The 24,317-nt window shown below is 60.3% G+C and overlaps 2 protein-coding genes across 5 annotated transcripts; one reads left to right on the plus strand and one right to left on the minus strand.

Moving 5' to 3' along the window:
- Window positions 1–1,098: 1,098 nt before the first annotated feature.
- Window positions 1,099–17,825, plus strand: PTCH2 (patched 2). 2 transcript variants are annotated; one of them, XM_052666313.1, is made up of 24 exons: window positions 1,230–1,404; window positions 1,483–1,663; window positions 8,335–8,524; window positions 8,632–8,701; window positions 8,945–9,036; window positions 10,381–10,576; window positions 10,666–10,787; window positions 11,001–11,148; window positions 11,302–11,433; window positions 11,515–11,670; window positions 11,755–11,847; window positions 11,926–12,051; window positions 12,135–12,253; window positions 12,357–12,762; window positions 12,841–13,153; window positions 13,306–13,448; window positions 13,562–13,742; window positions 14,218–14,501; window positions 14,883–15,020; window positions 15,135–15,277; window positions 15,371–15,470; window positions 15,725–15,970; window positions 16,087–16,488; window positions 16,649–17,824. In XM_052666313.1, exons 1-23 carry the CDS (start codon window positions 1,333–1,335, stop codon window positions 16,486–16,488), a joined length of 4,053 nt encoding a protein of 1,350 aa, XP_052522273.1. In that variant the 5' UTR covers window positions 1,230–1,332; the 3' UTR covers window positions 16,649–17,824. The 2 variants fall into 2 exon arrangements, with proteins under 2 accessions (XP_052522272.1, XP_052522273.1); XM_052666312.1 differs by having other exon boundaries at window positions 1,099–1,663; window positions 16,649–17,825.
- On the minus strand, window positions 17,741–24,306 carry BTBD19 (BTB domain containing 19). Of its 3 annotated transcripts, none has more exons than XM_052666320.1 (9): window positions 24,207–24,306; window positions 22,312–22,537; window positions 21,675–21,728; window positions 20,396–20,455; window positions 19,094–19,162; window positions 18,741–18,872; window positions 18,535–18,660; window positions 18,320–18,450; window positions 17,741–18,211 (listed from the first exon to the last, which is right to left on the minus strand). In XM_052666320.1, the coding sequence occupies exons 2-9, from the start codon at window positions 22,447–22,449 to the stop codon at window positions 18,196–18,198; spliced, it is 726 nt and encodes a 241-aa protein (XP_052522280.1). In that variant the 5' UTR covers window positions 22,450–22,537; window positions 24,207–24,306; the 3' UTR covers window positions 17,741–18,195. The 3 variants fall into 3 exon arrangements, with proteins under 3 accessions (XP_052522280.1, XP_052522281.1, XP_052522279.1); XM_052666321.1 differs by lacking the exon at window positions 24,207–24,306 and adding an exon at window positions 23,904–24,197; XM_052666319.1 differs by lacking the exon at window positions 24,207–24,306 and adding an exon at window positions 23,528–23,666.
- Between the last annotated feature and the right edge of the window lie 11 nt (window positions 24,307–24,317).

Below are 24,317 nucleotides of genomic sequence, written 5' to 3' on the forward strand. Positions count from 1 at the left end.
TGTGGCTGCGGTAGGGTTGCCCCAGAACCAGGAGTTAGGGTTTTCCGGAGTTATTGCTGGGGTTTCCCCCTATTTTGGGCCACTAAAGGGATGCCTGGAGGAGCCCAGATGTTGGGAACGCCGCAGCCTTTATGGGATGATGTTCTATGTGGGTTTGCCCCCAGCAGCTCTGCAGGTTCCCAGTGAGAGCAACACTCCAACAGAGACCCCGGGAGGGTGCAAAATGAGCAGAGATCCCATAAAGCTGGTGCAAATCCCTATTGCCCCACAAATCACTGCTGGCATTTACCCTTCCCCCCCTGCCCCCTGATAGGGGGCGATCTGCCCTACTTCCAGCCAAGGGCCGTTGAGGTCGGATGTGCATAGCTGGGGATGGGGCAATGCTCTTGGGCAACCCCAAAAAGCAGAATATCCCCTGTCCCCCATGGTGGAGCACCCAGCCCTTGGGGGGGGGGGGGGGTGGGAGCGGGAATGCCCACCCCTTGGGGTGCACATGAAGGGCACGCAGCCCCTCGGAGGTGGGCAGTGCATATGGGGGGCCCCCCTGCACCCTTTCTTGGGGAGAGGTTATGAGAAGATGCACGGCCCCATAGGCGGCTATGGGGGAGAGACTGGAAGGCAGCTACTTGGGGGATTAAGCAGCCCCTGGAGAGAATGCTCATCCCTTGAGGCACCCGTGGGGGCTGCCAATACCCCCTACGGGGTGTGCGTTACCCATCCTTGCAGGGGGCACCTCTGGGGGCCGTGCCCATTCTTGGAGGCGGCAGCTATAGGGCGACGCCGTCAGGTTCGCTATTAGGACGCCCATCCCGCGGGGCACCCGTGCGGAGGCCGCCTACCCTTGGCGGGGGGCAGCCGCGGGCTACGTACTCCTCCTTAGAGGCGGCTGCCGTAGGGCGATGCCGTGGGGCCGGCTGTGGGGATGCCCACCCCGCGCCGCTCCGCTCCTCTCCCCCCACCTCCTCGCGGCGGGGCCGGGCGGTGCGTTGCGGTGATGGGGGGGGAGTGCGATGGGGGGGAAGGGGGGGAGAACCCGGCGGGGGGGTTCCGCCGTGTGTGGCCGCCGGCGGCGGGCGCTGCCGTTGCTTAGCAGCGGCGATGGGCGCTGCCGCGGCGGCGGCGGCCAATGGGAGCGGCGGCGGCGGCGCGGCCCCGGCGCCCCCCGCCCCCGCCCTCCCCTTTAGAGGCGCGGCGGGCGGCCGCCGGCCCAGAGCCCTCCGCACCGGCACCGCCGCTCCGCCGCACACCCGCGCCCTCCGCGCCCATGGGGGCCGACGCCGCCTCGCTCGGCCCCACATAACGGGGCTGCGCGCCCCGCACAGCCGCCCCGCCATGCCGGCCGAGCCCCCCCGCTCCGCTCCTCCGCGAGCCGCCGCCGCCGCCCTCCGCAAAGCGCTGCCCGAGGTAAGCGGCGAGCATCGCCCGCTCCGCCCCGCACCGCGCCGTGCGGGTCCCCCCGCTGAGCGCCGCCGCTCCCCGCAGGGCCGCGGGGCCCCGCTGTGGCTGCGGGCCCGCTTCCAGGCGCTGCTCTTCGCGCTGGGCTGCCGGATCCAGCGGCACTGCGGGAAGGTGCTGTTCGTGGGGCTGCTGCTGTTCGGGGCGCTGGCCGTGGGGCTGCGGGTGGCCTCCGTCGAGACGGACATCGAGCACCTCTGGGTGGAAGGTAAGCTGCCTTGCGGGGCGTAGTGTGGGGCTGAGCCCGCGTGGGATCCGCGCACGTGTGCCGGGAGCTGAGCGCGCTCCCACGCGTGTTTGTCTGTTTGCTTTCTCGGTTGGTTGGTTTTATTTTTTCTTTCGCTGTTTTCCCCTCTTTCTCGCGGAGCATCTCCACGTCCCGCCGTCGGGTACGCGGTGCGGAGCGCTGCGGGAGGCTCAGCCCGGAACACATCCCCGCTCCCATCCCTTTGTGCCCCCCGCGGCGCCCGGCCCGCTCCCGTCCCACCGGGGGGGCCCCGCGGGCGCAGCGCCGGGGCAGATGTTGCCGAGCGGAGGGTGTCAGCCATCTTAGCGCGGAGCTGCCTCCTCCCCCACGCCCCGCTCCCTGTGTGGTCCTCGGCTCCTCTTGGATTCGGTTCAACAATAGAAGCAACTTTGCTCTCCCACCCCCTTTTTTTTTTTTTTTTTCCTTTTTTTTTTTTTTTTTTCCCCTTCCTCGGCGCTCGGCTCTCCCGCACAGCCCCCACCTGCTCCCCGCACCCGCGTGGCGCTCCTCCCGCACCGCACCATCCATCCATCCCCCCTTCGCTGCGCGGTGCTGCGGTGCCCGGAGCGCTCCCGCCGTTCCCACTGAGGCCGCGGGGGTCTTCGTGCTTCTTTGAGGCTGCAGCCGGGGGAGGGCTCGCCGCTGTCGTGGGGGAGCGGAACTCGGAGCGTGTTGAGATTGGGAACGAGCCGGGGTGGCGGCGGCGGCGCTGCGTTCGTTCCTTGCGGTGGAGCGCGTCCCGGTGCCGTCGGTGCGGGCTCGGAGCGGTTCGGTGCGTGGGAGCTCCCAGCAGCTCCGCGTGTCAGCTCGCCATCCGTCGCCGCTCCGTGTGTCCGCAGCCGTCCCTGTCCCGAGGCCGTGGGCTGTGTGCCACAGGTGGGCTGCGTGTCACAGGTGCAGGAAGGCACACTGCGTCGTTGCGTCCTGAGTTTTGTTTGCGTGGGGTTTGTTTGTTTGTTTGTTTCTTTCTTTTTTTTTTTTTTTTTTTTTTTTTTTGGACTGCTGCTGGGATTTTACTGCAGCCTCTTCCCCGGTAGTTATGCGGGGTGGATGCGTTTGTTGCTGTGCTGCTGGATCGCTGTGGGCAGCGTGGGGCTGGCGGAGAGGAGTGACCCCAAAGCGGCCGGAGGTGTGGGATGCTGGGAGCTGGGTTCTGCGCAGAGGCGTCTGCAGGGACGCGGTCTTCCCGTTCTGTGCAGCGCTGAAGGGGCAGAAGGGCGTGTGTGTGTGGGGGGAGTCCTGATCCCGTTGCTGGTGCCCCAGCTCAGGAGTAAGGTAGCTGAGGATCAGTGCCCTTTGGGAGCTGCTGGTACCTTCTCACCTGCCTGCTATGGACAGGTGGTGGATTGCAGCACAGTGATGCACCCAGGCGAGGCCCAGCTGAGACTGTTCCTGTTGCGGGAGGATGTGGATGGAGCTGTGACCTGTGGGGACACAACATCACTGTCCCCACAGAGATGGACAGGGCAGCCCTTTGGGGCTGGGGGAGGCTGTGCCCCCCATAGGGGAATTTTGCAGCCTGGGTGCAACCCTGGCCGTTGTGTCCCTTATCCTGCCTTAGGGCTGCCTCAGCCCTGTGAGCTGGGAGACGCTGGTGGTGCCTGCAGGGTTGCTGCATGCTCCACATCCCAACTTGGGAGATGGGAAAAGGCCGTGTGTCACCCCATAAATTGGACTCTGCTGTGGAAATGTTCAATTAGGTTCCTCCGAAGCAATTAGCCGCTCGCAGGCTTTGAATCCCTGTCTCGCAGCGAGTGTTGGGTTACCTCGAGACACCTGGCAGCTGTTCCCGGCTCTCCCAGGGCGCTGTGGGGCCGGGGAGGCAGAGCGCTGGGTGGTGAATGGCGCTGCCTGATTTATGGGGCTGAGGGCTGGTTCAAAGGAAGGCCGGGTTAATTCCTAACCGGAACAGCCCCGCGCTCCCACAGCACCAGAGCAGACCCCGTTCCTTTCCCAGAGGGGTCAGGGATACCCTAAATGTGCTGCAGGGCTGAGGGATGGAAGTGGATGTGTGGAACAGGGGTGAAAGGCATTTCCCTCCCTGTTTCCACAAAGATGAGATGATTATTACATATACATATATACATATATTTTATTTTTTTCCCCTAGCCTTCCCTTGTGGCTTTCATCCTTCCCTGACCTCTACCATAGGGTTTGGCACAGGATGCTGTCCCCCCACCCCCAGCACCCAGGGAGATGGCACCCACGGAAGGAGGGGGGGGTTGGCTCCAGGCAGCGGAAAGCCACAATAAAAGCTGAGAGTGGGGATGAAAGGCCCTCCCCACCCTTCTGTGCCCTACGGCAGAGAGAGCTGTGCCTGCAGCCCCGCTTCCCACGCTGCTGTGGGACCCGGGGGGGTGGGGTGGGGGCTGTGTGGTGCCTGGGTGGGCATGGAGAGAGGTGGGTGGTCCTGCTGCTGCAGGGTGGGTTTGGGGGGCAGGAGGTGCCCACATCCCTGCTCTGTGCCCGGGTGGTGGCACTGGTGTCAGTGTGTGGGGTGAGAAGAGGTCCCCATTGCAGCTGTGCGGTCCCTCCTGCGTTTTGTCTGGGTCTGGGACCCTCTACCCCATCTGGGCATGGGGTTAGGGTGCAGCCTTGGGACCCCATCCCCAAGTACTCGGACCTGCACGCTGCTGCTCTGGGGCGCTGGGTCGGTGCTCCCGCTGTCCTAAAATCCAGCAGTGGGCTCTGTGTACTCGCTCTGAGCCAGCCCTACAAGCACCGTTCCCGGGGGCTTGCTGTTCTCGGTTCAGTGGGGGCTGCCTCCGTGTGTTTCCCTTTGGGACGCTGTTGGGAGCTCCCTTTGCCTTCCCCTTTCTTGTTGGTGCGCTCAGCTTTTTTTTTTTTTTTTTTTTTGGGTCTGGAAACTTTTGCTAATTAACCAGAAAGTCCCGGAGACCTCAGATGGCTGCGGTGATCAGCGTGCGTTCATTTCGCTTTGCTTCTCCACTTACACATTTCTGTTGCCCTGGATGGTTTGGGGGCTTTTCCTTTAAACTCGTCCGTATCCGCGGCGCTCGGAGGGGACTCTGCCCCGTTGGGGAGGGGGCGGCGCGAGGGACCCAGAAGAGGGTTTTATTCTCTGCCTCTCCCTCGGGCCTGGAAAAGTGGTCCGAGTTCAAAAAATTCATTTCTTGCCTGAATGAAGCCAGCAATGTGGAAAAATTTCACCATTCAGCGCGGGATGAATGTATGTTTCAACCACACATTAAGTGACATTAGCAAGCAGTGGAGTGCCTAATGTGGCCATTTTTCACAGCAGCCAACAGAGGGGGTGATTAGCATAATTAGTACAGGCAGCCCCATACATATGGAAATGGCAAATGCCTAAATGCCAACACCAGTGGAAATTTATGTCAATGCTGACAGGAGTCTGAGCGCTGAATGGTCCCCGCCTCAATCCCCGCTCCCCCTTTTCGGGGGTCGCGCTGTCCCCTCAGTCCTGGCCGCGCTGGGAACGGATTTGGGGGTAATAAAGACATTAATTTGGCTGCGCCATAAACAAAGCCGGCTCTCCATCCGTGGCCTCACACCGGCCCTTTGCTCCTGATATTTTTTTTTTTTTTTTTTTTTCTTTCAATTTTTGCATCCCCTGTGCTGGGTTTTGGTAGCAGAACCCTCTCCCTTGCTGCGTTTACTTCGGGAGCGTTCCTATGGGGTCGGAGTGGGGCTGCCACCCCGCGGGGGCACGGGGCCGTGTTGTGACAGGACGGGGCCGCGGGGCTCCTCGGGAGGCCGGGACAGGTAAAAATGGCTCTTTCAGCACGCCCTGAGCGAGACTTCCTCCAGAGCAGCATGGGTCCTTTCACAGCTCCCTAATCCAGCTAATCCGCCCCACAACACTCCCAAGGTGGCCTCTGGCTGCTGCGTGCCTGGCGGCACGGGGATGGCGCGTCCCTTCCCTGCGTGCTGCAGGACCCCCGGCCGTGGGGTTATGTGGGGCAATGCTCCGGGGGGGGGGGAGGGAGGGAGGGGGAGGAATCCCGTACCCCTTGCCCTCTTTTTTGGAAGGGGTTTCATGTATGGATCTGGAGCGGTGATGCTTTGTGTCCATACTGTGCTGATGGCACTGCGAGTGCCTCTGGTTGCACAGAGGGGGGTGTGGATATGGGGATGCTGCTGGGGGGTGGCTGTTCTTGGAGGAGGGTCTCGGTGTGATATTCCTCATCCGGATGCTGCTCTCTATCTCTGCCCTCTAAGGGAGCCCTTTGCTGGTGGTATGGCTGGGGCAGAGCTGTGCCAGACCCTGTGCCACACAGCCCTGGGCTTCTCTTCTGGGAGCTGAGTGAGGATGTGCTCACTGCCTGCTACCCTGCTCACCTGAGCAGTGACAGCTTCTGACAGTGCCCACCTGCAGCATGGTGGTGCCAAAACTGCTGGTGCCCAAGTGCCTACCCACCCTTGGGGGTACAGCATGGACTCTGTAGCATTGCATCTTTTGAGGGGTTGCTGCCTTTCTGCAGTGCTTTCCATCGTCTTCCTCACTTTTCTGCCCTCTGGCTGTGGCACTTCAGTGTGGGACTGTGTTCCTATGCTGATGTGCCTGTCTGGGGCCTTGGCATGGGGTCTGCTGTCCCCAGACCTTCCAACTGATGTCTAAGGAGGGTGCTTGGATCTGTGGCTCACCATGGTTTGGGGGAAGACACCGCCCACGGTAGTTCTTTGGGTTCCTGTTCTCTGTCTGGTCACTCCCTGGGGCACAAACTGGTGCCTCCAGCTGTGGGTGAACCACTGCCGGGCTGTGGGGAGCTTGGAAGGGTGGGTGGCTCAGGCAGGGTGGCCAGGGAGGAGGCAGGGAGGCTCCTGCCCTGCCCTATAATCTAGCAGTGGATGCCATAATTATGGGAGGGCTCCCACAGCACGGCCCATGCGCAAGGCCTCCCGCAGTGCTGGGACCCCTCTAGGCGCCCACTTGGCTACCGTGTCCCCCCCATGTGTGCCATCACCCCCAGTCTCCATCCCCATCCCGTGGTACCCAAAGCCCCGTCCATCGTGCGGGGGATGCAGCGCGCCCCAGGAGACATCCATCCCTCTGGGGGAGGAGGGTGGGATGCTCATCGCAGTGCTGGGTGTCTGATTGGAACCAGAGGGCCCCTTGCATGAACGAGCTGAGGGCTCCCTTTGTTAATTGGAGTTTTTAAAACAACAACAACAACAAAAACCTCCAAAATTTACATCCAGGTCCCCGTAGCCGCGCGCTCATTGTTGCTGTCATGGCGTTCTGGCCCCCTGTGCTCGGCGCGGGGCGTCCTGCTCTGTTCCCAGCCTGGGGACGGCCGTGTGCCCGTTTGAAGTGTCCCTGGCAGCCCGGCGCACGCTGCCGTGTCTTTTCATGTTGCTCTTTGCTTAATTAGGGTGTTGGAATTTGAGGCTTCCTCACTGCCTTTGAAGCTTGCTGACGGCTCGCAGTGCCCTGTTCCAAATTAACACTAATTACAAGGGACGGCTTTTTATTTTCTCTCGATTTTTTTTTCAATTTTATTTATTTATTTATTTATTTAGTGGAAGGGAGGAGGGGGCGTCCTCTGTTTTCCCCCTCCTGGGCTGTGGGACCCCATGCCCCCCTTCCAGCACCATCCGCCCATCCATGTGGGTGGCACAACTGAGATCAGAGCAGCGGTGCACCCCCCTCTTCCCCCCCCCGCCCCGACCTCCCACCCTGCTGGGAAGGGATGCTTCCCCCCGCGGCACCCTCCCTCCCCATGTCCCCAGCCCTGGGCGCCGACGTCCCCTCTGTCACACGCACACAAAGGCCACAGCCATGCCCCCCCTTACCCCCTCCTCCCATTGCTCCCCCAGTCCTGGCACAACCTCCATCGCAAATGGCATCTGATGGACACCAGCTGCTCCTCAGCCAGGCCAGGAACAATAAAGGCACCCCCCGCCCAAAAAAGAAGGAAAATATAACAAACAACAACAAAAAAAAGTCAACCCATATAATAAGTCATTAAAAGGGGAAGATTCTGCTGCTTATTTGTGGTCTTGCTCTGGCCTCCTCAGTGCTGGCGGGGGTCCAGGCCTGCCGGGCTCCGGCTTCATGCCCAGGGAGTGTCCTGGTCCCAGCATGGATGAGAACTGCATCCCTGCACCGGGATGTGTGGTGTCCTCAGAGGGTGGCACCAGGCTGGGGGCTTCATCTCAGGTACCCCGTGAGTTGGGAGCTGAGTGCTATGGGGTCTGCAGTGTATGGCTGGAAAAAAAGTCGGAGTGTTCTGCTGGGAAAGTGGGTTGCCGAAACTCTTGTATAGCATTTAAGGATGGCTTCCTGTGCCTTGAAGGTGCCAAAAGGGCCCCTGGTGCCCTTCTGTCCCTCTGTCCGCAGGTGCTCCCAGAGCAGCTCTGTTGGTCATTCTTCTGCTCCAGGTGGGAGTGGAGGGGATGTGTAATGTCGCCTTCCTGCTGCCCACGGGGATTTTCCAGGAAAGGCAAAGCTGGCGGGACAGACGGGATGAATGCGTGCTTTTGGGGTGTGAGCGCATGGAGGTCAGCAGCTGAGAGACCCCCATGGCAAGACGTCCCCCGGGTTTGGTTGCACTTGGGGACTATTCACATCCCTAGGTGTCTCTAGGTGGGTGCTGTGCTGAGACAGAGTGTTGGTGGCCCCAGTGTCACGGTCTCCTCCCATCCCACAGCGGGCAGCCGTGTCAGCCAGGAGCTCCGCTACACGAAGGAGAAGCTGGGTGAGGAGTCTGTCTACACATCCCAGATGCTGATCCAGACCCCGAAACGCGAAGGAGAGAACATCCTGACGCAGGAGGCCCTGCAGCTCCACCTCGAGGCGGCCTTGGCTGCCAGCAAAGTGCAAGTCTCGCTGTACGGAAAGTGAGTCCTGCTCCAGATGGGGTGTCAGAGACTCCTGCTGTGCCCTGCGTCCCCCTCTCACTCTCCCGTGGCACAGAACCCGTCCTCAGATTCTCCTCCTGTTGCAGATCGTGGGATTTGAACAAGATCTGCTACAAGTCAGGAGTCCCCATCATTGAAAATGGAATGATTGAGAGGGTGAGTCCTGAGCGTGGCGCTGAGTGGGTCAGTGGGGGCACTGGTGCCATGGGACTCCCATCCCTGGCCATCTGCCCACTGAGAATGGAGCAGCAAATGGTAAAAACCCACCTGCTGGGAGTGTGCAGCTCTCCAGCTGCATGTAGGGCGATTGGGGCCGGGATGGGAGGTGGTGGCACAGGCACGTGCACAGGGTGGTGGCACAGTGCATCCCTCCAACCACTGCCACTCTTCCTCCTGCAGATGATCGAGAAGCTGTTCCCCTGTGTGATCCTGACACCGCTGGACTGCTTCTGGGAAGGGGCCAAGCTGCAGGGAGGCTCAGCCTACCTCCCGTGAGTGTATGGGGGACACTAGTGGGGGCCCTGGTGGCACATCCCTGTCACCCCCAGCCCTGGAATGGGGACATAGGGACAGCGAGGTGCAGGTGCATGGGGCTGCTCGCTCCATGCTCGTCTCCCCGCCCTGGGTGCTTTTTGGTGGGGCCTGGGGAGGCCCCCTGCATTCCTTCTGTTTACAGCCGTGTTTGTCCGGGAGAGCCCGGGCAGCCTTGTGCATTGTCAGCAAACGCAGCCCCGCGCTTTCTCATGCTAATGCCGCTCTGAAAGCTGCCCGTTGCCAACCAGATGAAATAGTGGCCTTATTCAGGGATCGGAGGAGGGGGAAGGGGCCTTGGCGTGCCCAGCCAGCACTGGGGGGGGGGCGAGGGGGCGGACTGTTTGGCCCCCCCTTAGACCCTGGGATTGTGCATCCCAGCCTGGCCGGCAGCGAGCGTGGCACCAGTGGCACTGTCTGCGCTGGGACTGGCATCGTCCCTACGCTTGGGGACAAATCAGGGATTCTTGAGGATCTGGATCTGGACAAGGGGTGGCAGCAGGGCACCTCCCCGCAGCGGTACCCATGGGGCAGCCCCGGGACTCTGTCCCCTTTTTAAGGCTCTGAGGGGTGAGCAGGGAGGGAGCTGGGAGAACAAAGCGTGGCAATCTGTGGAAAGACAAAAGGATTTGCCCTGGCTCAGTGAAGCAAGCAGAGCAGATAAAAGGGGCTCTCTTTGGAAGTGGCAGCGGCTCCAGTTGGTATGTGGGAATCTGGAGCACCCGGCTCCGGCCCAGCCAGCCTTCATGAATCATTGGGCTGCACTTCTCCCCAGAGCCCGCACTTGCTCTGGGCTTTCTCTTTCCCATTTTGCAGCTCTGGATTGGGTTAGTTGGCTTTAGTCTGTCCTCTCTCAAAGAACTACTGGGGCTGGGAGCCTGGAGCGGAGTCTGGAGCGGAGCATCCTACATAGGCAGCAGAAAAGCCCCATTTCCTGAACTCCCATCCTCGCTCCGTACCCCGACCCTATAGCAGACCCCAAAACCCGAGAGTAGAATGGGCCGACATCCCCTCCCCACTCGCTCTATCAAGATGTTATCCGCAGGCAGTAATCGCGCTGACTGCTTGCAGGGAGCGGGGCGCGCGGGGCCGCCTGCCCCCCTTTGTCCCAGCCTAACAGGATCAGGCACGCTGCTTGACTCAGGGCACGGCCCGCTGCGCCGGAGCTCAGGGACGCTGCGGGATGCATCAAGGACCGATGCTTCCCCCCCAGCCCTGCCGTCAGGGATGTCGGGGTGCTGACCCCATGCAGTGAGGTCTGGGGTGGGGGGTTTCAGCGTCGCCCCGTGCCGCTTTCTCCGCAGGGGCCGTCCTGATATCCAGTGGAGCAACTTGGACCCTCTGCAGCTGATGGAGGAGCTGGGGCAGTTCACATCCCTAGAAGGTTTCAAGGAGCTGCTGGATAAGGCTGAAGTGGGGCAGGCTTATATGGAGCGACCCTGCCTGGACCCCCAGGACCCCCAGTGCCCCTCCAGCGCCCCCAACAAGCAGAGCCAGCAGGTGGGTGACAGCCCATTGGGATTGGGGTGCAACCAGGAGGGCTCACCATTCTCTGCCCACGTCTGACACTGCCTTCCCTCCTCCGGCAGAGCCCCGACATCCCGGCGGAGCTCTCTGGGGGCTGCCACGGCTTCTCCAGGAAGTTCATGCGCTGGCAGGAGGAGCTGATTTTGGGTGGCACAACCAAAGACTCCCAGGGCAAGCTGCTAAGGTAAAGGCTGCAGTGCAGGATCACTGGGCACAGCGTGGGGTCCTGTAGTGGTGGTGTTCTCATCTAGCACCCTAGGGAACACTTTGACAAGGGGAACAGTGCTTTGGAACAAGGCTGGGGATAAGAGGGACAAATTCTGTGGAACTCTGGGAGGACCCAGGACACAGGGTGCTGCAGCTCTGATCCCAGCAGGATGTGTGTGTGTCTCCCCAGTGCCGAGGCCCTGCAGACAATGTTCCTTCTCATGAGCCCTCGGCAGCTGTTTGAGCACTTCAAGGATGACTATGAGATCCATGACATCAGCTGGAGTGAGGAGAAGGCAGGTGCTATCCTGGAGGCCTGGCAGAGGAAATTCGTGGAGGTGGGCACCAGGGGCAGCTGCCTGAGTCTCACATGGCCATGGGTGCCAGCACCATGCTTGTGGTCCAACGGGTCCCCAGGCAATGCTCGCCCTCTGTGTCCTGTTATGGGGTGACGTGTCATGGCTCTGTCTAATGGGATGTATGCCCTGCAGCTGGCGCAGGACTCCATCCCACCCAACGCCACACAGAACATCCATGCCTTCTCCACCACCACACTCAACGACATCATGAAGTCCTTCTCTGACGTCAGTGCCATCCGGGTGGCTGGGGGATACCTCCTCATGGTGTGTATACTCCCCTCTGTCCATCTCCTGCTCCATCCCTCCCTGCCCACTGCCTCCTTGTTAATTGCTGTGCTCCTCCAGCTGGCCTATGCCTGTGTCACCATGCTGCGCTGGGACTGCTCCAAGTCACAGGGTGCCGTGGGCCTGGCCGGGGTCCTGCTGGTGGCCCTCTCTGTGGCCTCTGGCTTAGGGCTCTGCTCACTGCTCGGTATCTCCTTCAATGCAGCCACCACGCAGGTAGATGCTGGGGGAAGAGCTGTGGGTCCCCTTGTCCCAAGTGGTGGCTGTGTCCCCATGCTGACACTGGCTGCTCTCTGGCAGGTGCTGCCCTTCCTGGCCCTCGGCATTGGTGTGGATGACATGTTCCTCCTGGCTCATGCCTTCACTGAGACCAGTCAGCACATCCCCTTCAAGGTGAGCACTCAGCCCAGCCCTGGGATGCCCCACTGTTCCCCACGGTCCCTTGTCACTGTGTCCCTCTGTGTCCTGCAGGAGCGGACAGGAGAGTGCCTGCGGCGCACGGGGACCAGCGTGGCTCTCACCTCCATCAGCAACATGATTGCCTTCTTCATGGCTGCCCTGGTGCCCATTCCCGCCCTGCGTGCCTTCTCACTCCAGGTATGCTCTGCACCCACTGGGGACTGGTGACCCATGCTGTGGGGTGGGAAGAGCCTGGTTCTGACATGTCCCTCTGCCCGCAGGCAGCAGTGGTGGTGGTGTTCAACTTCGCCATGGTGCTGTTCATCTTCCCTGCCATACTGAGCCTGGACCTGTATCGGCGGGAGAAGCGCCGCCTCGACATCCTCTGCTGCTTCTACAGGTAGCAGATATCTGCCAGGGATGGATCCTCATGTCCCACCCAAAACAGCCCCATGGGCAGCCCTGCTCATTTCCTCACCACCTCCTCCTTCCTCTTCCCACAGCCCTTGCTCCTCACGGGTCATCCAGATCCAACCCCAGGAGTTGGCCGATGCCAACGACAACCATGCCTCCCACCCGTCCCCCTACGGCCACCCCGGCGTGGCCACCAGCACTCAGATCACCACCACCGTGCAGGCCTTCACCCAGTGCGACCCCTCGGGCCACCACATCGTCACCGTCCTGCCACCCACCTCCCAGGTGTGCACCTCGCCCGCCGTGCTGCTGCCGCCTGCCGACCCATTGGGCTCGCAGGTCTTCACCCCCTCCAGCTCCACGCGGGACCTGCTGGCCCAGCTGGACGAGGCTAAGGGCGGGCGCGAGTGTGTGCCGCTGCCCTTGTGCCGCTGGAGCCTCTCCGACTTTGCCCGTGAGAAGTATGCCCCGCTCCTGCTGCGGACCCAGACCAAGGTGAAGTTGGGTGGGGGTGTGAGGTTTTGTGATGCAGCATGGTAGAGTGAGACGTTGGTTGACCTGTTGTCCCTACAGGTGGTGGTGGTGGTCCTCTTCTTGGCACTGTTGGGACTGAGCCTCTACGGCACCACCATGGTGCATGACGGACTCTACCTGACAGACATTGTGCCACGGGATACCAAGGCTCACGCCTTCATCTCAGCCCAGTTCAAGTATTTCTCCTTCTACAATATGTTCATCGTCACCAAGGGTGGCTTCCACTACCCGGGTGCCCAGGCTGCCCTTCTCAGCCTGCACCAAGCCTTCAGCACTGTCAAGTACGTGGTGCGTGAGGGCAACCATGACCTGCCCAAGATGTGGCTCCACTACTTCCAGGACTGGCTGCGAGGTAAGGGGCATCCCCAGAGCTTCCACCCCAACCTTTATGCCAAGAAATACCTTCCCAAATGCATTGCATCCTCTGGAGCCCCAGTGGGTGGGAGGATCCCATGCTGTCCCCACGGTGCCCCCAGGGATGCTCACCCCATGCTTTGTCCCTAGGGCTCCAGGCCACCTTTGACAGGGACTGGCAAGCCGGCCGCATCACCCATGATAGCTATCGCAATGGCTCTGAGGACGGGGCACTGGCCTACAAGCTCCTCATCCAGACTGGCAACAAGAAGGAGCCATTCAACTTCAACCAGGTGCTTGGGGATAGAGCTGGGGATGGAGCAGTGGGGCTGGGGATGGAGCAGAGGGGCTGTATCCTGAGCTGTGCCCACCACTCTTCTGACCACCATCCCTGCCACCCCCATAGTTGACCACACGGCGGTTGGTGGATGAGAATGGCATCATCCCCCCAGACACCTTCTACATCTGCCTGACGGTGTGGGCCAGCAATGACCCCCTGGGCTTCGCTGCCTCGCAGGCCAACTTCTACCCACCGCCGCCTGAGTGGATCCATGACAAGTACGACACTACGGGCGAGAACCTGCGAAGTGAGTGAGCGCCTAGCGAGGTCCCTGTGGCCCCAAGCATCCCCTGGCATGGGGACGCTGCTCCCTGCCCCTTGAGAAACCCCCAGCATCCCTCATCGCATGGGCATCCCGTGATGGAGATGTATCCTGCATCTTCTTGCTCTGCACTCTCTTTGCCCTACACCCCAGGCATCACTCTGTACCCCCAACTCCTTGTCCCTAGCCTTGTGATACTCATAGAATCGTAGAGTGGAATCATTAAGGTTGGAAAAGACCTCAAAGGTCGTTCAGTCCAACTGTCCACCTACCACCAATATTGCCCACTGACCATGTCCCTCAGTGCCACATCTCTATGGTTCTTGAACACCTGCAGGGACAGTGACCCCCACCACCTGCCTGGGCAATGCCCAGCTACTCGAATGTGCCCAGGCACGTATCTTGACTGCATTCACGTGAAGTTGATTTCCTCCGTGCTACCCTATGCTCTCCTCCTCAGTCCCAGCAGCCCAGCCACTGGAGTTCGCCCAGTTCCCCTTCTACCTGAGCGGGCTGCGTCGCACAGCCGACTTCGTCGAGGCAATTGAGAGCGTGCGGGCCATCTGCCAGGAGGCGGCCCAGCGCCATGGCGTGCTGAGCTACCCCAGCGGCTACCCCTTCCTCTTCTGGGAGCAATACATCGGCCTGCGCCACTGGTTCCTGTTGGCCATCAGCATCCTGCTGGCCTGCACCTTTCTCGTCTGCGCCCTGCTGCTGCTCAACCCCTGGACGGCCGGTATCATCGTGAGTGTGTGCCCCCAGTACCTGCTTCTTGGGGATGGATGCCCATGTGGAGGTGGCGGTGGGTGGAGGACACCTGTAGCGGGAATCGGGAATAAAATCATAGAATCATTGAGGTTGGAAAAGACCACTAAGATCATCTAGTACAACCATCAACCCATCCCCACCATGCCTACTCAACACGCCACTCAGTGCCACATCTACCCTGATTTGTAAGGATATTCCTTGTGAAGGGGGTGGAGAGCATCACCCAATAGATGGGAAAAGAGACACCCCAAATTGAGCAGAAAGGGACAATAGGTTGAGGACACGATCATCCTATTATGGTTTGGGTTGGGCATGGCGTGCACTGGAGCACCCCCTCGCTGACCCCTCTGCTCCCAGGTCTCCATCCTGGCCATGATGGCGGTGGAACTGTTCGGCATTATGGGGCTGATGGGCATCAAGCTGAGTGCCATCCCTGTGGTCATCCTCATCGCTTCAGTTGGCATCGGTGTGGAGTTCACTGTCCATGTGGCTCTGGTGAGCAATGGTAGACCCCTGCCTGTCCATGGGGCACCCCGATTCCACCCCTGGACCCAGTGTCCCCCTCACCCCATCAGGATGAGCCCTCCATAATCCTCCCACCTTCCGCAGGGCTTCCTTACGGCAGTTGGGAGCAGAAACGTGCGCTCAGCTGCCGCCTTGGAGCACACCTTTGCCCCTGTGATGGACGGTGCCGTCTCTACCCTCCTGGGCGTCCTCATGTTGGCCAGCTCTGAGTTTGACTTCATCATGAGGTGAGGGCTGGGGACCCCATCCGGCAGTGCTGGGTCACAGTGGGGCTGGGGGGGGCAGTGAGCCCACTCAGCCCTCCGCCCACCTACCTGCAGGTACTTCTTTGCGGTGCTCACCATCCTGACGCTCCTGGGGCTGCTCAATGGGCTGGTGCTGCTGCCTGTCCTGCTATCAGTCATCGGGCCACCCTCCGAGGTATGACTCCCATCCCATGCCCACCTGTCCTAATACCCCATTGCTCTGTGCCCTACCTTCGCCCTACATCTATCCCTGCCTAGCCCAGTCCTGATGTCATCCCACACACACCTACCTCAGCCTTCCCCTCACCTAAGCCTCACTCTTGCTTTTTACTCTATTCCTTCTTTGCCCCATATCCAGTTGTCCCATCCCTGCTTGACCCCATCTCTGTGTGTCTCTGACACCCCTTACACTATCTCCTCTCTCCTTAGGCATCTCCTGTGGATAATGGCCCCCGCCTGCCCCCTACAGAGCCGGTGCCCCCGTGCCTAGGCCCTGGGGGTCTGTACATCCGCCGTGCCCCCGCCTGGCCCGCTGCCTTCACTGATACCTCAGACACAGAGTGCTATGGCGACGGTGTGGGGCCAGGCAGCCCCCAGGGACCCTTCATTGTGCCCCCTGCCCCGGCACACATTCTGCTGGAGGCTGGCAAGGACCCCAGCTTTCCCCGCATCACTGTGAGTGTCTCCATGTGTCTGTGTGGTGGTTGGATGGAGCCGAGGGGCGGAGACGTGGGGGTTGGCAGGGTGGTGCCAGAGGGATGCTCAGCCACCCCCACTGTGCTCCTCCTTAGGTGCTGAAGCCCTACAAGGACAGCCCGGAGGTCCAGGGGAAGAAGGAGCAGCCCGTCCCCCAGCCTGCAGCTTCACTGCCTTTCGGGGAGCCGTGCCCCACACTGGCTAGAGACTACCCACACCCCACAGCACTGCCTCGGCCGGGTCAGCCCTGCTCCTCCAGTGCCTGGCCAGCCCCTCGGGCCTCCCTGCCAGCCTACAGCACCCACCTGCAGGGCCCCGCCGGCAGCTACACCACAGTCACAGCCACTGCTTCGGTGACGGTGGCCCTGCACCCCACGCTGCCTGGCTCCTACCCCAGCTTTGGCACTGAAACGGACAGTGTGGAGGAGCCCAGCACCATGCCTGACTCCTTTGAGATGCAAAGCCTGGGACGCCACGGGGCAGGCACCCGGCGCTAGGTGAGCTGGGGGCACGATGCCCACATCCCCCTCCTTGTTCTTGCCAGCTGCCCAAACAGTGGCGTAATGCTGCAGAAGCGCTACTGGGTGCAGGTGCTGTTGCATGGCATAGGGATACAGTTTGGGTTCTGAACTCTGAACTCCCGCTGTCTCCCCACAGGTCACCAGCTCCATGGATGGAACCCAGGCTGGCAACTCCCAGCATGGAACAGAAGGTGCAGAGCGGGCTCGCCCGTGTTGTGCTGCTAATCGCCCTAGCGGCGATGCTCTGGTCTCAGCCGAAGAGGATCGGCCCCACACCCAGGCTTGACAGGGCAGGCTGGCGTTCCTATGCAAGCTATGTGCAGGCCGTGCTGTGCCAACAGGGCCGTGTCTCCCTGTGTGCCTTGGGGTCGCCCTGTGCCTGTGCCCCCCAGAAACGGAAGCACTAACTCCCCCTCTGTTTCTGGAGCTGCTGGCACGGGGGCGCAGGGCCCAGCCCTCTGCTCTGCCACCTCCCTTCATGGGGCCACTGCCTGCTCCCCATCACCTCCTCCTGGGACCCCCCCGGCCACCTGCTGGGCTGCCTTTCCCTGGTGCCCCCCTGCCTGATAAGGCAGGTACCCCAGAGCCGTGGGCAAGGCCCAGGGTAGGCATCCCCCACCTTTATTTATTTGCAAAGGGAAACTATCTATAGAGAGATATATATTTTTAAGCTTATTTTAAAAGATTTATTTCTCAGCCAAGGGCCTTGTCAGGCTGCTTGGGGTGGGGTAGTGAGGGGCTGCCCCATGTTCCCCCATCCTCTCTGTGCCTCAGTTTCCCTACCAGTGAGCACAGGAGGGACAGAGCTGGGGGATGTGCTGGGGAGCCTATTGCTGCCAGCACACAGGCAGGATTTGGGGGAGGGAGAAGGGGTCCTTGGGGTGCTCCTCGCTGTGCCAAGCCCCTGCGATGTCCCACAGTCACAGCTCTGCCCTGTGTAGGGCACTCACACTGCCACTGGGCTCATCCAGCTGGGAAAGCAACTTTCTTGCCCCGTGTCCATGCAATGGGGCCATCTCCCCCTGCCAACTCCCCTCCCCATCCCGGGCACCATCCACGCCGTTACCCAGCACTTTAACTCCAGCGGTGTTGCTGTGCCCACTGCCCTGGCCCCCTGACACTGCTGCTGTGCTGGGGTGGCCCTGGGGTCCTCGTCCCCGTGCCAGGCGTGGGCACGGTGGGCAGCCCCCCCTCTTCCCCCCCCAACCACGCCATCTAAGTTATTTATATCAAAGAGAGCAAAGGTTTATTTTTGTAGTTTGTACAGGCGGTAGTGGGGACTGAAGGTTTATTTTTAAAGAGTAAATATATATATTATATATAAATTATCCGCTGTGTCTGACCCTGTCTCCTGGGGGGCACAACTCCGGGGGTGGATGAGATATACACAGCTGTGCGTGCAATGGGCTGTGCAAAGAGGATGGGGGTGGTGATGGGGATTTTGCAGCCCAGGCAGTGCTGGGCTTGAGTCTGGGAGCTGCCTCATGCCACGCTGAGGCCCTTCTTCGTCTCTGCCACGCGGGGGCCCTGGTGCGCTCCTGTAGCACAGTCCTGCTGCCAGCGGAGGGCAGCACCGCCTCGGAGAAGGATGGGACCTGGATGGGATAAGGTTGAATGGGGGCTCATCCTGTGCCCCCATCCCATCCTTCGGATGCCCCGGAGCCCCGCACGGGCATGATCCTCCTATCCTGCCCCTAATCTGTCAAGTGGGGGAAAAGCGCTTTATTGCTGCTCCAGGAGTGCTCAGCACCTACTACCCCCTGGAGCAGCAGTGCTCCAGGGGGCAGGAGGGAGGCAGAGGCCCTACTTGCTGTGTGGGTCCAGGTGGCGGTGGTGGTTGCGGGGTCGCGTGCCGTGCCGGGGCCGACAGAGGTGGGGGGGCACCCCGCTTCCACACCGCAGTGCATGGGACCGCCAGGCTGCTGCGATGCTATCGACCTGCCCAGACGGGGACAACAGTGTGGGTACCCCAAACCAGCCCCATGACATCCCCAGGAAGCAACGGGGCACCCCACAACTCACTGGGATGAGCAGGTCACGTTGATTTTGGCTTTCCAGCGTTGCCAGCTCGCTGGGTGCCAGCAAGGGCAGGCGCAGCTCCTGCACAGGCAGAGCGGCCACCTCAGGTACCGGGCGCCCCAGGACTGCCTGTGGGACATTAGGGATGGATAGATGGAGCAGACACTGAGGGGGTTTGGGAGAGCACCACCCCGCCGTGCCGCACTCACCGAACTGACATGCGCCCACTCCCGCACAGCCTGCACCAGGTCCAGCTCATCTGCAGCCAGGTGGTCGCTGCGCAGCACCCGTGCCAGCACCGTGTCGGAGAGCTCGTGGAAGCCCCGTGTCTGCACCACTGCCTGCGAGTGCACTGCTTGAACCAACACCCACCTACAGCCCTCACACCAACCCTGTCTGGCACCCCAGCACCCCCCCCCCGGCCCATCCCCAGCCTGGCTTCAAGCACCTTCTCCCAAAAAAACCATTTCCTCCCCAGCTCCAGTCCTACCATTCTCCTGACCCCATTCCCTTGCCCCACACCGAGTCCCTGTTTGCTCCCTGTTTCCCCCTGCAGCCATACCATGGTGTAGCTCTCAATGAACGCCAGGCAGTGCTTCTGGAGATCTGCCTGCCCGTAGGTCACTGCAGCCTGTGGAACATGAGGGACACCCGTGAGGGTCCCCAGGGCAGCAGGGACCCCTCCCAAAACCCCTCTTGAGAATCCTCCCCATGCTACCAGCCCTGAAGTGCTCTCAGACTCAGGTAAGAAGAGCAGCCCCATGCACGATGCCAGCACGTGGGGCAAGGCACCCGCTCTTAGCCAGCCCGTGGCAAAGGGTTTGGTGGCTCCAGTCAGCCCCAGTTACAAGCAGAAACATCCAAGCTCTCACAGCCACTCAGGGACATCACCAGGCTCTGGGTGGACATGAGGTTGCCCACAGTCATCTTTTCTCACCTAGACACAAGGTTGGCACGCGGCCCTTTGAGGTGCACCCCATGCTCCACCACGCAGCCTGCCCTGTTGTCACCATTCCCTGCTGCAAAAGGAATCTGGGGGGGCTTTTATCCTCTCCCAGAGTAAAACTTACCCCTAGGCTGACTCTGCCCATTATTGTACCCTTCTCAGGTCATCGTAACATGCCCTCATCCCCAGGCAGAGACAGCCTGTGCATGTGGGATACAAGGGATCTTACAGTGTCACCTCCCCCACAGCCTTGACTGGGACTGGAGCTAATGCAAGCCAGTAGGGCAGAGCGAGATGTTTACTTCAGGTTTGTTTTGTTCTGGGGTTTTCTGATTCTTTCCTCTGAGCCCAATTTAGCTCTGTTTACACCATGGTGGCCAGGTACCACGTGGGATGGGAGCTTCTGCACCAGGGCCAGCATCTCACCCAGGGGCATCACTTTGGTCATGGCTGTAGGATCAGTCCTGGGTGCATGGGGTATATAAATCATCTCCCATCCTTGCCCTAGGAGCATGAGGCAGCAGTCCCACCAAGCAGTCATGGGGCCTCCCAACTACTCCTGAGTGGCCCAAATCTCAGCATAGTTTTGGGAAACAACCCCAAAATCCATCCTGGGGAATTCTATCTGGCCCTGTGGAGAGGAGCACAGTCTTGGGGCTGTGGTGGCCCACACCAGTGTGATGTCCTCAGGGGACAGGACAGTTGCTGAGTGGGAGGGGAGGAAAATCCTACCCCATCAGCCAACTCAGACTCCAAAATAGCAGAGTTATTTTTACTCTCTGTGACGCTCCTTGGGAAGTTGTCACTGTTTTTTCCCCAGCACCCCAGGCTGATCCTCGCCTTGCAGGTGGCCCATTGCCCACATGGGGGACCCGAGCACCATCCCTGCTGGCCACATCAGAGCCAGGTGCCACTTACCTGCAGGGCCTCGCAGACCTGCTCCACACTCAGCGTGTCCTTAATGAACTCCACACAGAGCTGCAAGGTGAACGGGAGAGAGTGGGTGGCCAGAGCAGGGGACCCCACCGCCATCCCCGTGATGTTCAGCATCCCCTCAGCCCCCTGGACACAGGACATTGGATAGGGGTGGAGGAGCCCCGTGGGGTTCTGTAACGTACTGGATGGGTTGAGGGGAGAAGTTTTGTGGCAGAGCAAGTGAGCAGAGATTCAGCTATGGTGAGAGCCTGCAATGATCAAACCCAGGCCAACTGTGTATCCTGAGGAAGGTGACCCAACTCCAGACGTGATCCAGTACTGCCATGAGGACACTGTCCCCAGCTGTGAATACTGGGTGACCCCAGCTCTCCCTGCTTGGAGAGGAGCATCTGTGGCTGCAGTCCGAATGCAGCTGGGACACAGCCAGATGGATTCCTTCCTGCCCACCCCACATGCCTCCCACATGGGGACACAAGCCATGTGGGGACAGAGGGCCCTGGAAAACCCAAAGTGATGTGATCTGTGGGGAGGAGCCATTTGCTGGAGCAGAAGGGCCCTGAGTCACCCTGCAGCTGGGGACAGAGCCAGGGGCTTCCCCAGCTGTCACTTGATCCCCACCTTCACACGCATCTACTGATGAAGGAATTGCTCTGGGGATGCCCTTGCTGGATGATTGCAAACCCCCAGCTCTACACCTCATACTTCTGTCCACCTGGTGCCATGGCTGGGGTCTTGCCGAGCACGTCCTTGTGAGACATGGGGCTGCTCTGGCAGCTCTCACATCCTCAACAAACTCCTTCCCCACTGCACTGCTGAGGGAGGGGAAGTCCGGGTGTGAGGTGCAGGTCACGCGATAGGCCCAGCCGTAATCCAGGAATGGCTCTGGTGACGTGTCCCAGCTGCCCAAAGAGCTCCCTCCCCTTGTCCCACTTCCCGTCCATCTGCCTGACTGCATCCCTAATGGAGCCCATCAGCTCCCACCGCTCCACTTTGCTTTCTGCTGCCTCCCCAAGGCCTCCCAGCCCGCAGCAGCCCCAAAGGGTTCCCAGTGCTCCCCAGAGTGGGACTTTCCCAACAGCATCCTCCTGACACAGCCAGAAGGCACCCGAAGACACTGGGGCTTTCCTATTGCCCTTCATGGGGTGGGAGATACGTGATCCTCTGTCCTGCCATGGGGTTTTCCCAGCTCTGGCTGTACTGGCGTGCTCCTCAGCATAGCAGCATAGAGGACTCACTACCCCAAGTCTAAGCAGGGTCATACCTTGCAAAGGTCCTGCAGGCCGTACTCCACCGATGAGGTCAGCACCTCTAGCACCTATAGCACAAAATCATAGAATATCCCAAGCTGGAAAGGACCCTCAAGGATCAGAAGCCAATTCCTGGCTCCACAGCAGACCACTCAAATTCTATGTCTAAGAGCACTGTCCAGATGCCCCTTGAACTCTGGCAGCATAGGGCTTTGACCACTGCCATGGGGAGCCTGTTCTATGCCCATTGCCCTCTGTTGCAGAATGTTTTCCTGATATACCAACACATATGTACGTGTAAAATATATATATATATATACATATATATATATATATACACATACATACTGGTCATAGCAGCTCAGGGAGCACAGGGATGCATCCCCCTTTCTCTATGAAAGTTCTGGGCTATGAACGTATGGGAGAGGAGCTGCTGCAAGATAGAACAAAAGCAGAGCTCCCCCTCTCTGATATCCCCGTCCCACACTCATGGTTGTCCCAAGCCACCTGGGGAACACGGTACACTTGACACCTCACAGTGCTGTGCTGAGGCTCCACATACTCACTGCACAGATGGTCAAACATCCCTTGGAGCAACAAAGCTCCCTTCCACCCATTAATTTCCCCGTGCATTCCCCCATCCCCACTCACAGTATGGCTGTTGAGGGTGACGCTGTTAGTGTAGAGGAACTCAATGACGGCTAGGAAGACTTCTGGCTGCACATTGCCCAGGATGAAGGGTCCCTGGGCTGGGACACTGCTGAGGGGATCCTCGTTGCTTGTCAGCATCCCCCGGAACGCCTGGCAGCGGCACGCCAGCACACAGCGATGTGCAAACACCTGCTGCTTCTCCCGGCCCACCACGAACGTCACATCACTGTTGGGGAAAGGGAATCATGAAGGACAGGGAGGACACCAACCCGAGGGCTGGGACAGGGCACAAGGTGGTGGGTTGATTGTAGGGCATAGGGTTGCACTGCCTCCCTGGTTCCCCCAGCCCCACGGTCTTTGTGCAGTTGTGCTGGCTACAGTCCTGTTATCTCCTCACCCCCTGTTGTGCTCTTCTCCAGTCCCAGTAGGGCAGCAAACCTGTCCCTCATGGTGACCCACTGCAGGTGAGGACACCTGGCCCATCCCAGGTCTGGAGATCTGAGCAGCACCATATGAGTCCTCCATAAATCCAACAGCAAAGTGGACTGAATAAAACTTCTCCGTGGTTGCAGTCTACAGGGGAAGGAGGAGGAAATGGAATGTGGGGTGTAGGCTGTGAGCTGTGGGATGGAGATTACAAGCCACAGAGTGCAAGATCTAGGTGCAGGATGCACAGGGTCAGGGTCTAGGTCAGGAAGCACAGGGTGCAGATTTTGGGTTGCAGGATGCAGAAGGAACGCCGGTAGATGCAGAGTGCAAAATTCACAGTACAAAAGCTGGAGGATGCATGGTATAGGATGCGACCTGAGGATGGCCAGTCCCCCACAGCAACTTCCCTGGCACTGGAGTTTGTGGGGTTTTCACTGGGATTTCTCTTCCGGGTGGCCAACACAGGATTTCTTGTGATAACACCAATGCTTCTGCCAGGCTTCGGCATGAGACGGGCAAAGCGGACCACACACGTTGACCACCCAGCACTGGTCCTGGCAGGAGCACGGCCAGGGCCCCGTGGGGCTGCCCCCTGCTCCATGGCCATGAGGTGTCAGCAGAGATAGCGAGAGGAAGCGCGGCTGAAGCCAAGATGGAGCAGGAGCAGATAGAGGAGGGGGGAACGGCCCAAGAGCCGTGCGGAAGTCATGCACATCCCATAGGCCGCCAGGAGCTTCCCAGGGGAATGCTGGAGGGGAAGATGGCGGCAGGCAGCCTTCCCCCTCACCTGAACTGGGGGTTGTTGACCAGGGAGCGGAGGGCAGCGGTGAACGCGGCCGCCTCGCCATGCAGCCGGGCCGAGCAGGAGCGGGCCATGGGGAGGACGGCGGAGGAGGAAGGCGGGGAGGAGGCCGGCCTGGGGAGGAGGCCGCAGCGTCACGGCCCATTGCTAGGGAAACAGGCAGGCGGGCAGCTGGGCTGGGAGAGGCATTGGGGCCGAGTAAAGGGGAGGCAAGCGGGGAAGCCCACCCTTGAGCTGCTCTGCAGCTCTCGGGTCTGCGTAGGAAAGCGGTGGATGGAAGGAAAGGACAGCCAGAGCCCAAGGAGCAGAGTGCAGCTGCCGGCGTGCTTGGCAGCACGAGCCTGCAGTGAGCTATAAATACCTTCAGCAGCAGATAGATACACAAAGGCCGTCTCCACTTTCCCTAAATAGATCTGCAGTCGGGGCAGACAAAGGCGCATTGATGGGGCAGCCGGGGCGTACCAGCAGGGCTGGGCACCGTGCAGGGAGAAAACTCCACTTGGGTTCCAGGCAGAGCTGTTCCGACTTGGGGCACGGATGCAGAGGGATCCCCAGCACAACATGGGGCTCAGCTGCCCCACTGTTGTGCTCAATGGGTGCCCAGGCCTGGGAGTCCTGGGAGAAGTGGCACTCAGGGATGATATCTGGGGCAAAAACATCAAACCTTGGTGCCGCATCCAGCAGAGTTCACACAGCTTTTCTCCATCCATTGCAGTGGATGCTCACGAGGTGTTTTTTGGGGTGTCCAGAAGGAGAAGCCTATATCACAGGGCAC

The sequence above is a fragment of the Tympanuchus pallidicinctus genome, unplaced genomic scaffold (assembly GCF_026119805.1).
Source record: "Tympanuchus pallidicinctus isolate F22 unplaced genomic scaffold, pur_lepc_1.0 scaffold7, whole genome shotgun sequence".
In the NCBI taxonomy this organism is placed as follows: Eukaryota; Metazoa; Chordata; class Aves; order Galliformes; family Phasianidae; genus Tympanuchus; species Tympanuchus pallidicinctus.